Here is a 16860-nt window from a genome sequence, read left to right as displayed (position 1 = left end):
TATCCAGACAACCTCTTTCTCCATTACATATTCCACCTTTAAGGGTTAACATTTGTTTCCCTGAATCACTGCTGTTGTTATGTGGACTAGTCACCTGAAAATACGACTGGAGAAAGTTTTTGTTTGCCTTGGTACTTTATTGTACACTAGTGTTCAAAAGTTTAGGGTCACCCAGATAATCTCATGTTTTCCATGAAAACTCACACTTTTATTCATGTGCTAACACAATTGCACAAGGGTTTTCTAATCATCTATTAGCCTTTCAACACCATTAGCTAACACAATGTAGTATTAGAACACAGGAGTGATGGTTGCTGGAAATGTTCCTCTGTACCTCTATGGAGATATTCCATTAAAAATTTCCAGCTAGAATAGTCATTTACCACATTAACAATTCATTTAATGTTATCTTCATTGAAAAAAGTGCTTTTCTTTCAAAAATAAGGACATTTCTAAGTGACCCCAAACTTTTGAATGGTAGTGTATGTGGTTGAAAGGATGAAGGAGACCAGTTCGGTTTAAGATTTATGCAGGCCAAACATATCTGATTCGTCTTTGTGTTATCTGGGATAATAACTGCCTTTCCTTTGAGTACAGAACATGTAAAAATATCAGCGCCAGGCCAGTTAGCTGTTTGATTTTCAGTTCCTTTGCTTTTCAAACACAAGGAACTGCTGACTATCACGTCTTCTTGTATCCATAAACTCTTGCATCTCAGCTTTGCTTCCTGTAGCTGGCTTAGTTTACAGTATCACCTTGAAGAAAATGCTCTGCAGCTTCCCTAAAGAAGGGACCCACACATTGCTGTTACCTGCTGTTGTTTTCTAAGTTGCAGCTGACTACTGCCAACAATAAAAGTGAAAATATCTAACTTTATTATAGAATGCTTTCAATGTAAAGATAAATTGCTTATAATATGAATTTCTTCACAATGTTGCATCACTAAAAATGCATTTTTGATTCATTTGTCTCAGAGCTGTGTCTCAAGGAGTCTCTCTGCATGGGAGTTTCCAGTAAGCTTCTCCTGGATGCAAGTGGAACTCAAAGCTCAGAGCTGGACTCCATCTACAGCCTCAATGACAGAGGTAGGCTTAAGAAGGAGTATATTTGGTAGCTGGGTAGCTACATGTATCAGCAGCACTCTCATACAGAGAAAAATAAATTATGTGCATGATCATTTTGGAGGGACAATGTGGTACATTTCGTAGGAAATGGTTTTAAATTTGCAATTCTTTAAGAAATGACATCTGCTGTCCTGAAACTAAACTTTTATAGGTAGCTCACTAACATTAAAAACTGAATAGGTAATCTTAGACAGACTAGTAATCATGCTTGATAAAAGCTAAGTAATAAATGTCAAGAAATTCCAGTTCAAGTCTCAACTAGTCAGGTTTCACAGCCTACAGTCACTGCCATTGCTTTGGATACAAAGGATGTAGTATCTGCTGTTGACAAAGCAAAATATTCTGCCGTCTTCTTTTTTGTTTTAATGAAAGCATTCAATACTGTCAACTAAAAGATGTTCCAAAAAAAACTTATCTTTTGTGGTTTTCTGTTTATGTCATGGTAACAGTTTCAGGACAACCTGTTTCATCGTCAGCAATGTTACTTTTGTCTAAAGGAGTCCCACAAAGTTCAATTTGGGGTCTATCTGTATGCAGATGACACAGTCGTGTTTACTCACACTGCACAGTCAGTCACTGAAGTCCTGCAACAAATTACCTTTGGCAAATTATTAGATGCACCTTTTATTGTGAAATTGAATGCCAAGAAGACCAAATCATGGATGGAGTATTAAGATGGATCTTTGTTGACCAGAAACTTACATTTAAATGTTGCATTGGCACACTTTGCAGTAAGCTACGGTAATTTTCCCATGTTCAGTAGTAAGCAAATAATTGAGGCTGTCTTCTTGTCTGTATTACATTATAGTGAAGTCATCCATAGACATGCCTCTGCCTCCTCTCTGAAAGCCCCTTGAATCAGTTTAGCCCTCCGCTCTAAGATTCATTACTTGTGACAGTTATTCTACTCATCACTGCTTATTGTATGAAAAAGTTGGCCGGCCATCTCTGGCAGTGAGACGTGACAGACATCGGTTTCTTTTTATTTATGAGAAAGGCAAGATGCCACCATACATAATTTCTTTGTTAAACTGCTCCCAAAGTCATAACTCAGCTCGTTCAAGGGATTGGTTAATGCTTGAAATCCCATGTGCATACATTGAATTTGGGAAAACTGCTTTTAGTTTCTGTGCTGCACACAAATTTAACACAAAAGCAAATACGACAGACTATAAAGTCCAGATATCAGTTAGGTGTTTTAGTTTAAACCACACTGCTCCACTACTCACCTCACAGACACAGAAACCATTTGTCAGCTCAAACTGTGTCTTCAGGACATCGCTGGGTTTTATGTGACCAGATTGGATTACTGGATTGTTCAAATTTGCTCTCTGAGCCGAAAGTGATGTGGCCCCGAGATTACAGACAGGAAACAAAACGGGTCCTGGGTGTATCTCCCCATGTGACAAGGTAATAATGTGGTACATGTTTTTTTCAATCTTGCACCCCGAGGCTACTCTATGAATTTTTGATATTTGTCTCACACTGAGAAATTTTGAAGAGCTGTGACATGCCTGCGGAGAATATATAGCGCAGTCAAAAAGCTCAGCCATGGAAGCACGTTTTACTCTAGCTCTGATCAAATCCCATCACAACCTCCACTGCTGTGTCTGCCTTTAACTGTTTTTAAGGCAGATGCAGGAGTGACAACCTTTGTCTTAATTTTTTAAACTGTATCCATAAACATCCATGGGTGCTGTGCTTAAACAGCTATTTCAGATGTAAGTTGTATTTCTTGTCCTTTTCTTAATCACGTGTAGAGGGTGATGAAGCAACATTACTCTTTACATCATAATGATATGACCTACTATTAGTGGCACTCTGACAAAACAACAATGCATTAATGCTCAATTATATGTAAAAGTCCTGGATTCAGTTCTTCTTCATAAAAGTATGATAATAGTTGCACAATGTACTTAAAGTATCAAAACTGTTCAAGTACTCATTATTTTCAGATTTAACCTTCTGAACATGAGGCACTTTCTGGAATTTCTTTACTCACTGTGGGCTCACTTTTCACTGCAATATAAAGTCTTGCACCTCTATGGAAATAGAACAACCATAAAAAAGAGACAGAACTCAGTTATAATACCATAAATCATTAAAAGGCCAATTTCTTTGATAATTTATGAAGCTGGAATCATCCAAACAACATTTTTAACCACACGTGTTTTCCATCAGTACTGGAATCAACATGGTAACGCTACATATTACAGATATTTTACTACCTAAGTGTTTATTATGTCTCCATATTTGTCACCTACCTGCTCTGTTTAAACACAGCCTGCAGTTCAGCCTAGTTAGGCCAGAAAATCCCCATTTTTAAAAAAAATGTAATCTGATAATTTTTTATTTTACTTTCATCTTCATCAACTCCTGAGTAGATAAATGCTCAGATTTGTCCATGAGCTTCTTCCTAACTTGTTCTCTCTGATGTTTGGTGTTGTGCAGTGAGCATATTGTGGGATTTTAGGGTTTGTCAGTAAAGTATTGAAGCAAAAAAACTGAGCTGAGAAGTGCTAAACTTCAGAGCTTGATGTTAATTCCCTGTGGGTTTGTTTCTACAAGCTAATCTTTAATATTATGCATCATCATTTGATCCAATATAATATGGATTTTAACGATATAACTCAGCCCTATTGTTGTATTTCCAGAGTAGCTACAGTGGAATTGAGGTGGAAATCTTCGACAATTTTACTGGAAACATATGTTTAAAGTTTTAACAGGGGAACAAATGCAGTGAAAGCTTTCACACTGTCATAAATCAACCTTTAAAATGCACATAATTGTTACATAGAACCATTAGAGGCAGGGTGAAGAAAAGTTATCATCATGCAAATCGATCATGATATTACAAAATCTGACGGTTCCCCTTCAAAACAAGGCCTGTCCACTGAGACAAACTGAAAAGCCGTTGGATAAAAACACTTAAATTTAGCACAATTCCTCAGATTCCAGACTCACTATTCAGTCTCCAAAGGCCGTTGTTGCCCCAGAGCCAAAGTGATTTCCCATTCATGGCTCAGTGCAATGCACATACTGCTCACCAGGTGTCTCATTGAGTGGCACAGCTCAGGATTTCAATGCATGAATTGTCCTCTGAGACAGACCATGGTGTTAGAAATTCACTGAACAGGGTGAGAAAAATGCCTTCTCACTCTGACTCCTCTCTTTGTCACTCCCATACCTGATCTCCACCTTCTTTTCATTAGAATAAAACATAAAGATGGAGGGAATTTCACTCTGAAAAAGTGCATTAATGCAATACAATGCAAATGGGACAAAAAACATGCATTTAAGTCATGCTTTCCTCCTGGATGATGTCATTATTTGGAAAAGCAGAGCACATGTGAATGATGTTTAACACTTGGGGCTATCTGTTAACCTGTAACCACCTCTCTTCCACACTTTCTCACACGCTCTCTCTGTGTCTCGCAGTCCACAGTAGCTGCTCAGACTCCTCCTCTGTTGGGAGTCAGAAGGAGGGGGGATCCCCAGCATCTGGGAGGGACCCCAGGAGAAGTTCTGGATCAACAAGCTACTCACAGGTGGGCCCACAATGTACACATGTACCACACAAGTAGTGGTACTAGTGATCCCACGCTGAATGGGAGCAGTTTGTATTTGCAGAAATTACTCGACACGTTACCACGGTTAAATATAGATGTGAGGTGATAAATGTGTTTGGTTTTTTTCCCCGCTGGAAGCAGGGTCTCTTTTAAGGCAGAAGGTTTTCTTGGAATCTCTATATTTCTGCTGCATTTACCAAAAAGTCCTCAGATAGGGATGTACCAATGCAGCGCAATGCTGAACATGGTTAAAGACAAGCTTAACAGCAGCTAAAACATAAGATTATTGCTGTCATTAGTATCAATATTAGTTTAAAATGAACATTTTTTTGTAAGGTTTAAACAAAGTGATGTGTCTCTGGTCTACCAGAGACTAAGTGGATCTCAAGATGCTGACCGTGAACTTATCCTTCCTCTTTGTCATATTTCTTTACATCTCTCCACTACTGCTGTCTGATAAAGGCAAGGTTTTTCTTTTTTCTTTCATTTGATATTAGTCAGTACAAAGAGGACAAGTAAGAAAGCAGGGATGATGTGATATGCAGAGGTTCCCAGCTGCACTCAAATCAGAGATGGTAAAGTCATATGGTCAGCATCTCAGACAGCAGATGCCTGAAATTTGTCATCTCCTAATCTGTTAGCAGTAATTAGCTTAATCCTCAAGAGTCATTTCTTTTTCTTTTTTTTTTTGATGAGATGTATTCATAACCCCATTTTGGTTTTCTAATTTTTCTGGTATTTATTTTTGTCCTTTCTTATATATCAGTGCCTATTTAAACTGTGGCGACAGGTTGGTTCTGTCCATCGATTCAGTCTTGACAAAGCATTGCAGGATGCTTTTTTTGTGCATAGCAGTTGTAAAGGTGTGCGTCACAATCTAAAACACTCTCACACTTCTGATCATCATGAGGTTTTCCAACTACAGCTTCTTTCTGGGGTTAATCCATTCTTTGCCAAGGTGCAGCCATCTTTGCAACATGCCATTGTCATAAAGTCATGATGGTCATTCTCAAGAACCGCTCATCCAAAACTACTTCACACTTGACACTGCACTTCCTTGGGTGCCCAGCAATACACCTGCCAACTTCGGAGTGGATTGGATAAGCAGTTGTTGAGAAACACAAAGAACAGACAGACACACAAACACGTACACAGGTTGCTTTTCATTGTTCCATTGGAGGATCTTCCAATACCTTAAAGGCACCTTGAGGAAATGAACAGAGAGGAAGCTTCAAGAAGAGCTTACAGTGCAGAAACACAGGTGTATCCTGCGCAGAAGTCTTTTATCAAGTAGCATGACGTATTAAAGCTGCACCGTCGTGGGCGTAGCTTTGATTCGACAGTAGATACAGCTGTTCGTCAGTAACTGGTGTCGCTTTAGACTGATGCTGTGAAACAAAGGGATTTCTCATTTGGCAGCCTCAGCTCCTCTGTCCTGATCTCCCTCACATCCTTGCTGGGAAGAGAGTGAAGAGAGGGAAGCGAGGAGATACGTTAGCCTAATGACAAGCACCCAGAGACTCCTTCTTCTATTAGGGAGATTATATGCTATACATAAAAGATTTTTTGAAGCAAACAGGAGTTCTCGAATGACACTTTTAATTACTGCTTCACTCCCTGAGACTCCTCAGCTCCCAGGACTCTTTGGATGAAATGATTAATAAAAATGTATAGACTATGGAAGAAAATGTCACCATTTGTGTGCAACATATGTCTGTGATTAGTGGTGACATTATGATGAAGGCGCAACACTTTCACTGAGGTAATTTTTCTATTAAAAAAAAAGGCGTCCTTCAAACAGTGGAAGCATTCCAATATGTTTATAAAAGTGAGGACACAATGCATACATCTAGCTGTAAGCAAACAGCAATACCTGCCTGCCATCTCCATGGTAAGTTTAAATGAATTTGCTCTGTGTGCACACATATACAAACACACACACACACACACACACATCCTCTCAATCTCCTTATCTAGCAAACAGAATATGACAGATTGGCAAACAGACTGCGCTGGGAACAGATTGACAGACAGACGGACACACGCAGCCCAAACAGATAGTGCAAACACGCAGACAGCGATATGCACATATTCAACAACAGAGGGAGGACTGCCGGATGTGCACGCGTACGTGCACGCCTCAGCTGGAACGCACACTTAAGTGTGGAATATAATATGTGACTGTTTCTTCCTCCACAGAGTCAGTCTCCCTCCACAGCTGTGTGACTGTCATCTCAATAACAGTAAGTTTACTCTGTTTATTACATGTTTCTTTCATGTTTCTCCCCTCTGTGTTGTTGATCTCTTTACATCTGCTGCTAATGTCACTGCATCCTGCCTTGCTCTCTTTGTGGTGCCTCACTTCTTACTGATTGCTTGCTTTTTTCCTCATGAGAATGGTTATAAAATGAATAACTCTTAATCTTCTCTTTCTGTAACTTTCTACATTCAGAAACTGGACCTTTTTGAAGCTTTAAACATCTCTATTCCACCTCTGGGGGAGCCGAGCCAGACTTCGAGGAGCAAGAAGACAAAAGCGAGACCCTCCGACTCTATTTGAACTTCTCCCACATGCTTGCTCTCCGTCCTCGTTCCCCCCTTGTTCCCCTTCACCTCCTTAAAATAAATAAAATGCCAGCAGATTAGGCGGAGCAGCACAGCGCTGCTTTCTAAACCTCCCAGCTCTGATATGACCCCCCAAAGAAAAGCTGCCTCCAAAAAGGATCAAAACTGCCCTGTTTACAGCATGACAAGCACCAGCAGGGCTCTCCGTGCTCCGCCATTTTGGATCTGCCAGTCTCAGTTGCTGGCAGAGTCATTGACACCAAAGGCACTTCAGCCACACAGTGCGGCCATTGTCTGCCCCACGGCTCCCCACTAGGCCAAACCACTTGGTCTGAACCACTGACTGCCTGGCTGGCTGACTGTACGCATCACATGCTCCAGCATCTGATAATAAACAGGAAGTAATATGCAGGGCGTAAATCCACCGTAGGATTGCAGATTTAGAATGTATTATGTACTTTGTCATTTTCATAACGCTGAATGGAGTACTGTAGGCTTTATTTTCCTGCCTGTGTAAAAATGCGTGGCATAGCTAGGTGTGATTGCATCTATGTAAATTAGGCAAGGGTGGTGTGAGCATGCACACACACACACACACACACACACACAGTGACACACACAATGTCCCCCAACACATGCAGTCACTCTTATTGTTGTAAGACAGTGGAGTACTGTTCACATTCACATGCTCACACAGTCACTGTGGCCGGTTTAGAGCCTGGCACAGTGGCTGAATCAACGACAGGCAAGGTTCTATCTGAACACGTACAGTAAGCATTGCCTTGATGAAGAACGGGAATGATTTACACGATCATATCTGAGTGATATACAATCTGATAAAGTGTTTAAGCTAATTGTTCTTATTTAGGATTTATAAGGCAAAAAAATGGTATTTAGTCTTCTTTAAAGTGTAACTTATATCAGCAACATCTTGGTGCCTTAAAATGTTCTGCAGTGTACTGATAAGTTTTGATAATGAATTTAATGCCATACCTTTTTCATATATGATGCCATAGTCTAAATACCAAAGGTATAAAAAGGGTGTCTGTGCAATGATGATTTGTGTACAAAGAGATATTGTTTTACATTCAGCCTCAGCTTTCCTGACTGGAATGCTCTCTCTTCATAAAATGGAGAAAGGTGGATCTGTTCAGTGTGATACATTGCAGTTTTACTGGTTTTGATCTTGCGGTCAGAAGACTTGAACTACATCTGATTATTTTTGAAGAGGTAGTTTAATCAAATTTGACCCTTAGCTTCTGCTTAAAGGAAGAGGTTTCACTAGAATGCCCCAAATAGATCATTTTCAGCTTTTTTTTTTAGAAATTAATTTGAGTTTTCAAGATTGGAGCATGAAAAAAGTGCCTGAAATTATTGACATGATTCGGTCACCCTAAATTTTAATAAAAACACAGAAAGCAGCTGGTTTGCTTAGCTTAGCACTAAGACTAAATAAAGGATTAAAGATAACAATAATCACATATTAGCACCACTAAACGATATTATGCTTCTGCAGCAGAGGCGGCTACAGTTTTATGACCACAGTTCTAGGACCCTTGTTTTTAAGGTTTCCAATTTATGATTTTAAAGGTTTATTCCACCCAAATAGTACTTTCTGTCTGATGTTTTAACATAGCTGCTACAACTGCATGTTGGGGAATTTATCGAATTTGTATAATTGGGTCATTAGAGGTGAAATAAAGGTGAAATCATATACTATGGCCTTTGCGGTCATTAGAGCTCAAGCAGATATTTGCAAGCAACAACAGCCCTGTTACCATCACATCCACTAAGAAATAAAACTTGATTCTCATTCTGATTGTCCATCTTGATCCAAAATGTTATTCTTTATTCAATACACCATTCCCATAGTTGTAAAAAAATACAAGGGTCCTAGAAATCAAGTCTTAGAAATGCAGCCCCAAAACTTGTAACGTCCTGTTCTGTATGCTGTGACTCATTTAAAATCTGTTTGACGTAGAAACGTTCTCGAAGGAACACCTGAACTTAAGGTGTGAGCTCCATGTTTGACATCAAGAACTATCACCTGCAAGTGTTGAAACTCCTCATGGTTTGTACTGTTTTCAGCAGGATGTACCACAACTCAAATGACACTCAAGTTTTAATTGTGGATTCTTCAAACTCCAAAAAAAAAAAAAAGCATCTCGGGAGAGTTTTAACCGAAACAATGCATACTGGGAAGTCTGCCGGCATTCTGGTCTTGTTTCTTTGAAAACTTGATTTAATGAGTTGATTAAACTCTCAGTCATAATATATCAAGTCCAATGATCTAAAATCAGTCAAGATGCTAAAATCAGCTGTGAATATAAACTAGATATTTATAGCTCAACTTGAAATGTACAAAACTTTGGTATTTACATTAAGTTAACAAAAAAATATTAGTTGATTTTGCTCATTATCAGCAATTAGCTCAAGATGGTTAGCATAGCTGAAATAACATTTTAATTTTAATAATCAGAAAGCATTTAAAGGACTGAAATAAGGCTAGAAATATTCACCTATTCAAGCGCTTGTTGATAGTTTTCATGTCTGTGCAGTAAAACTGCAGTCACATGGTTAGCTTAGCATAGCGTAAAGCCCAGAAACAAAGGGAACTAGCTGCTTAGCTCTGTTCCCAGGTACAACCCCAATGTGTTGTTGTTTCACTTTAGATACTTGGAATAAACCAAAGGAACAAGTAATACCACGTTATTACTTAAGTGTTAGTAGTTTTAAGTGAGCACAAAATATCCCCCCTGCTTTCAGTGTTTGTGCGAATGTAAGCTAACCCGCTTCTAGCTGTAGCATTTTATATAACCCACAGACACAAGAATGCTATCAGTCTTTTCATCTAACTGGCAGCATTACAAAGAGTAATTGTATTCCCTAAAATGCCCAACTTTTCCTTTCAGATATCTCATGGAACAAGAGATAAAAATAACTTCCACTTCCTCAACTACTCTCCCAGACTAGCTAGAGGCCCATGAATAGAAACACTGCTGAGGTCTACTCAAACTCTCAGAACTCAAAATGAATTACAAGGAAACATATACAAATAAGGTGGATAAGATGTAGAGAACTTGTCATTTTGTGCTATGGTATTAGTATTTCAATATTTCACATCAAAGCGTAGTTAATATTTTATGACAGCAAGCGCATAGTCAGTAAAACCAATAATCGTGCAGTCACTGGTCTGATTGGACAGCATGTGTATCAAACAATACCATGCTTTAGGTACAATATGAAACCTGCAGGTAGTGAAAGCCGGCAGCAGCGGGAGGTCAAGCTTCGCGTCTGCAGCGGCAGCAGTTTGGCGCCGTTATCAGATTTAGCACGTTTCGTATCTGCATCCAAATTCAGAAATTGCAAATGGCTATTGAGCCGCTTCTGAATCAATATGTAATTTGTTGGCGTGGAGGAGTCTGTACACTTCATAGCCGTTAGCTGTTTGGTACATTGCGTTATATTGGAAGCAATGTAATGAACACCATCTTTCATTCTCGCTGCAGTATAGATTGTCATATGCAGAATCTCACTTTTTTATGCCATTTTCGAGGCAGTGTTCATGTATAGAAACTTCTCTCTTACTGCTCTTTTTGTATGACACACTCTGCCCTGATGTTTACATTTTTTTTTGGAAGCGATGTGGAATGTCGGAAATGCATGTCGTGCTTACTTGATAATTGTTTTGTACTTTTCTGTGTTGAATTAAAACTGGATTGAAGTTGCGAGGCTGTTGCTTGAACCTTGTCGCAGGCCTAACCTCCAAATGAGGCCTGTAACCCCCCAGAACCGGCTGTAATGAGTGCGGGGTCTCTTCTGTGAACGCCAGCTGTGCCGCCGCCCTCACACTCGCACAAAAAAAAACACCCAGAATGATTAGATAACTACAGTGCAGCGCCATATCAAATAGTTCCAGGGATCAAATTCTCTAAAGGAAGGGAGGGCAGTTGGAGAGTGTGTCCATCTGTGCATGTGAGGGACGTGGAGGGGAGGGATGAGAGATAAAGGGTGGGTGAGTTAGAGGAGGGGGAGCAACAGGAAGGGGCAGAACTGAAGGGAGAGAGAAAAGGGAGCGACGGCGGAGAAGGACAGGAGACAGTAGGTGGGAATGATGGGAAATGAGCGAGGGCGAAGGGGCAGACAGACAGAGAGGCACAGTCAAGGGGAGAGCAGGAGCACGAGGGGGAGAGGGAAGAAAAAAACGAGAGGAAGAATGGCGAGGGGGGCTTATAGAAAGAGGGAGACACAAAGTAGAGTTAGAACTTTTTTTTCCCCTTCTTCTTCACTCTCTCTAACGTTAGAGAACTAAGAGAGGGCCGAGAGAGCTGCGGAATGGATGAAGGAGAGAGAGCGAGCGGGGTAAAAGGGGGGATGTTGACAAAGCAGCGAGACTGTGGCGAACAAAGAGAACGTGAAGAGAATGAGTCGGGGGAAACATCAAAGGGATTTTTCAGGCCCGGTTACCGGGACAACAGACATTTGCATGCGATTAGCTTTTTACATCATATTAAGAAGGGTTAGGGTGAGGGAGGGAGGGAGGGGGGAGAGGGAGGGAGGCAGGGAACTATAGATCATACACACACACTGTATGAGATAGTCAGAGAGGGAAGGGGGAAAAGAAAAAAAGAGAAAGAAAAAGAGGGACGTTGGTCATCTCACGCGGATAAACTGACTTATAGGCAGCCAGCCAAGCGTTTCTTTTGTAAATGAGAGTGCATGTTGGGGGGAGATACAGTAATATGCCAGCGCAGACATTTTGGTGAAGGAAGGTCAGAGCAAAGAGTGTGTGTGTTTTTTTGTTTTGTTTTTTGATTTAATTTCTTCTTCTGTTTTTTTTTCCTTCATGCTTTTGAATCCAAGTTTGACACCCGGTGATTTAAAGCACCGAGGAAACAATCTCGCACCAAAGCAAAACCTGTGAACCCTGATTCCAGGTTGGTTCATCGTCGCAAATGTGTCCAAAAGAAAAGCACAGATCTTTAAATTTCTCACATAACCCCAAGGAAGGAGTGCTCCTTTATGTGTTTTTCGGACTTCTTAAGTTTAGAAAGCGATTAGATGAGAAAACGCACGAAAAATGCCTCGTGAAAAGGTGGCATTTTGTGGATTTTCAAAAGAACAGCGGCAATGTGCAATAAATACATTAGCATTCTTGAAATGGAAGAATAATCACACACTTGTATCATTGCACGTGTGTCTAGACGCACATACAGTACATATATATATATAGAGAGAGATATAAACACAGTTATCATCATATATTTGTCATCCGACACAGATCCACATAAACACCTTGCTGTTTGCACACACGCACTGCATATATCAATCGGTCAAAAAAAACAACAATAACAACAAAAAAAAACCACCTCACACAACCTTCCCTGCAATCATAAAAGCCATTAAACATGTTTCTATGGGCACACACCCTCCGGCATTTTACACATGTAATATTATCCCTCCATATCTGTCCTCCACCTCCCTCCTTCATTCCTTCCGTCCCTCCCTCGCTCCCGTCTCTCCATCAATCCACGTCCCCCCCCTCCCTCCCTCCATCTCCATCCCTTTCTCCCTCTCCTTCCCTATCCATCCATCTTCCTCTCCTAATCTCCACCTCTCCCCTCCTCGCATCCCTCCTCCACCCCTCTTTCCTTTCTTTCTTTCTTTCTTTCTTTCTTTCTGGCCTGCTCTGCTCTCTCTGCCTCTCTCTCTCTCTGACTCTGTGTGTGTGATGCTTCAGTGCCCTCAGTATTGTGGCTGCATTGTGCCAGTAGGCGTCGCCGCGACAGCCGTTGTCAAGGCAGCATTGTGATGGGGGGTGAGGGGTGATGGTGTGTGTGTGTGTGTGTGTGTGTGGAGGAGGTGGTGGGGGGGAGTGTATTACAGTATCAATACCCTGACACTGCGACAAAAAGGACAGCAGCCGTAGCCACATATCACTCCACCTCTGCACTCCTCCTCCTCCTCCTCCTCCATCACCTCCCTCCCTCCCTCCTTCCTTGTGACCCCCTCCACCACCACCACCACCACCACCACCTTCCCCACCCCCCAAATCAATTCCTCCTCCCCTCCTCTCAATTGATTTCCCACCATATCTCACTGAATATGTACATATTGATCCCTCCTCCTCCTCCTCCTCCTCCTCACCTCAGCCCCACATCCCTCACTCTTTTTCTTCCTCCCCATCTCTTGTTTTTACTCAAACATCTATCAGATTTCATCCCCTCCATCTACGCCACCCCCACCTTCCCCTCCACCCTCGCCCCTTATCTCACTCCATCTCTCTCCCCCCTTTTCCCTCTCCTCCCCCTCCTCTCTCACACACACATACTTTCCTCATCTTTCATTTCATCTCCCCTATTCTTTCCCTCTCTCTCTGTGCCATCTCTTCTGCTCCCCCACCACCACCCCCACCTCACTCCATCGCACCTCCCTCCTCGTCTCCCTCCCTCACGGCTGTTTTAATTTTTTTTTTGTTTTGTTTTTTTGTGTGTGTTTGTGTGTGTGTGTGTGTGTGCGCGCATCTCTGTCTCACTCACTCTCTGCATATTAATTGGTGCATTTCTGCTGCGGCGGAGAAAACAATCAAAGCGTCAGGGGCGGGTGATGATGCCATTGTGGCAGCCGCAAACACGTACACATATGTACCGAGCGCACACACACACACACACACACGCAAACACAAACAGACAGAGAGGAGGGCGACGCACACACAAGGCCGACACACACACACACACACACAGAGTACAGTTGCAGGGACGTCAGCAGACAGAGCATGCATATATGCACTTGTATACACATATATAACCTGCTGACGTGCAAAATGTGCTCAGACACACATTCATATACACACATTGATTTACTATGTGCACACACTGAGGCAAGCATGCACTGCACATATGGCACAGACTTAGTCAGTCACTCTCAGATACACAATAGCGGGCTTACAATGGCTGATCCAGGAGATATGTTCTGCGTCAGCAAAGACATTTGAATTTCCCAGCCAACATTTACCTTCACACACTGTGTGAGCGCATCACATTTAAATGTTAAAACCAAAGCTTTAGCTGAGAAACATTCAGACTCACAATTAACTGATTTCTTTCTGTACGTTGTGAAGAATGCAAATACACAAAGACAGAGGTTACATCTAAGTGCTGTTCATACTAACGCCGCAATGTTGAAAAGAAGAAAATCCGAGCGTTTATAAATGGAAGTAAATGTAACGATGAGCGTTTCAGGTCTCATAACTGACTTTTTTGTTGTTGCGATACATTTTGCATCTCATGCCGTAACTCTCTTTGATAAAGGCTGAGAGCTGGTGGAAGAGGCGCGTGGGCTTTGCCACTTCACACGCACCTTGGCCCACGTACTGTAGGTCTGAATCTCCGCTTTTGTCATTTGCCCTTAAACAGAACACCCGCTTATCCAAGGCACTCACTGGGAGAAGAGAATAGGACAGCGAACAGCGGGGAAAAACAAAGTTGTTCTTGAACTCAGCATTCAAGACCTTAAAATGCTGATTTAGACGGAGCAGATAAAAAAACCTAAGGGTCACAATTACTGAAAATATTCCAGTTAACTTCAAATGCAATTTGGAGCGACAATGTTCTAAATCAAGAAAGGTCTGGGGAATGTAGAGTTGGTGGATGATACTGACACTGAAACAAGTGATGAAAATAGATATTATCCATGTGGGCTGAAACATTTTGGCTTTGGCTTTATCATCAATGTAGTCTATGAGGGTACTGAATTTATAGACTGCAACTTAAATAAAAGTGGTAATTTAGATTTTTTTGTGTGTAATTTACACTACCGTTCAAAAGTTTGGGGTCACAAGGACAATTCCATCTTTTCCATGAAAACTCACACTTTTATTCATGTGCTAACATAATTGCACAAGGGTTTTCTAATCATCAATGAGCCTTTCAACACCATTAGCTAACACAATGTAGCATTAGAACACAGGAGTGATGGTTGCTGGAAATGTTCCTCTGTACCCCTATGTAGATATTCCATTAAAAATCAGCTGTTTCCAGCTAGAATAGTCAAATGATCTGCTCGGATGTTTGACTGTGCAGAATGATGCACAGTTTGACACCAGAACACTGTTTTTATGTTTGTCTGATGAAGGAGGAAAGTTTCTCTGTGGGGGTTTGTGACATCACAAACCAATTATTGTCCAATATGCAGCTCACACGACTGATGTGGAAACTTGAATGCACATAAAATTAGAATTTACTTTCTGGTAAAGCAGCAGAAAAGTCTTGTCTTCAAGTATTTAAAAGGATCCATACTTGAATATTCATAGTTTTTGCATTTCTCAGTGAGGAAGAAGGAGTTGATGTGCTTTAAATAATGTTTAGCTGGTTATTTTCTTAAGCTGAATGCTTTGTTTTTTGAAGAAGTTGGTGTGTTAAAGAACTAAAAAGAGAGGGACTGTTCAACTTGAATTCATCAGGTGGGGCTAAACAGTATACAGAAGGGACTATAATGCTACGCTGTCTTTCTTCTTCAGCCACTTACAAATATGCAACATATGTCAGAGATCACTTTTGCTCTATTTTCCCAATCAGTTATCTGTGTCATTCACGATGCTTTCGTCAACTGTTCGCATTCTAGGTGTTGAGGCTGGACCCTGAAAGGTCACGGTCGTGGTTTGAATAGAGAATTAAAAGTTATTTTGAGCAAGTCTTTGTTGTTGCGCTTTATCACTTTCTGCCCGAGTTATTTATTCCTCTGGCCACCATGAGGGTTCATTCAAAGGGTGCACATGACCCCGACCCAACTCCCAGGGGGGTCCACGCAAAGGTCTACGGTTGACCCTTAAATGGGATCAAGTACAACATAATGATGAGGGCCCCAATTTGGAAAAAAAATGTCCTCCCGTCTGTAATTCCAAATGACTGGACTGAGCAGAGTGCTGTTTGTCTGTCTGATTCTCGGAGAGTTTATGAAAAAACTACTGGGCCGAATTTTATAAAACTTAGTGGAGACATGGAACATGGGCACAGGAAGAAGACATGAAATTTTGTTGCAAATCCAGAACACTCTTCTTAAAACTGCGAGATAGAGCATTAAGCCTGGTGGAGGATGTGCTCTTTGATTGCCTTTCTAGTTGGTAATATAGTCAGTTTTATGAAAAAACAACCCTTTTATATTATTTTTTCTTGGTGAACTTAAATTCAACATGTAAGAATCTATTCCAACTCTTGACAACAATTTTCTTAAAATAAATCCTTAATTTAAAGTATACCTGGTTATTTTGAAGAGGATATTAACATTTGAAGCTAGAAAGAGACTTTGAGAGGCAACTGACAGGAGGAAAAGAAATACAGTTTCAGCCGTGGGACACCTACTTGATAGCTTTAGATAAGGGAGCACTCCTAAGCTGCATCCCTTCAATGACGGGACAAATTGGACGGTGAAGAAATTTGCTTATGCAAATTGTGTTAATGTTCGTGCAGTTGTTGTGATGTGCACCTGCGACCACTTTGCAAAAACTATCAAGTCAAATTTCACAAGTCTTGGTGGAGATGTGGAGCATGGGTACAGGCAGAACCCAGTAAACTCCAGACTGGATCCAGACCACTTTCCTGAAA

At 41.0% G+C, this 16860-nt stretch overlaps 1 protein-coding gene across 1 annotated transcript in view; it reads left to right on the top strand.

Annotated features, from left to right (window-relative positions):
- Window positions 1-10986, top strand: part of arhgef40 (Rho guanine nucleotide exchange factor (GEF) 40) — a 52631-nt gene extending 41645 nt beyond the window's left edge. The window contains exons 24-27 of the mRNA XM_023282522.3: window positions 975-1085; window positions 4563-4672; window positions 6893-6936; window positions 7146-10986. Coding sequence (XP_023138290.2) covers window positions 975-1085; window positions 4563-4672; window positions 6893-6919 — 248 coding nt within the window. The 3' untranslated portion in view covers window positions 6920-6936; window positions 7146-10986. The remainder of the gene's footprint in view (window positions 1-974; window positions 1086-4562; window positions 4673-6892; window positions 6937-7145) is intronic.
- Window positions 10987-16860: the final 5874 nt, after the last annotated feature.

This window comes from Amphiprion ocellaris, chromosome 23 (genome assembly GCF_022539595.1).
Source record: "Amphiprion ocellaris isolate individual 3 ecotype Okinawa chromosome 23, ASM2253959v1, whole genome shotgun sequence".
NCBI classification, from domain to species: Eukaryota; Metazoa; Chordata; class Actinopteri; family Pomacentridae; genus Amphiprion; species Amphiprion ocellaris.
Note: the sequence above shows the minus strand (reverse complement) of the source record. Positions and strands in the feature narration are given on the sequence as shown.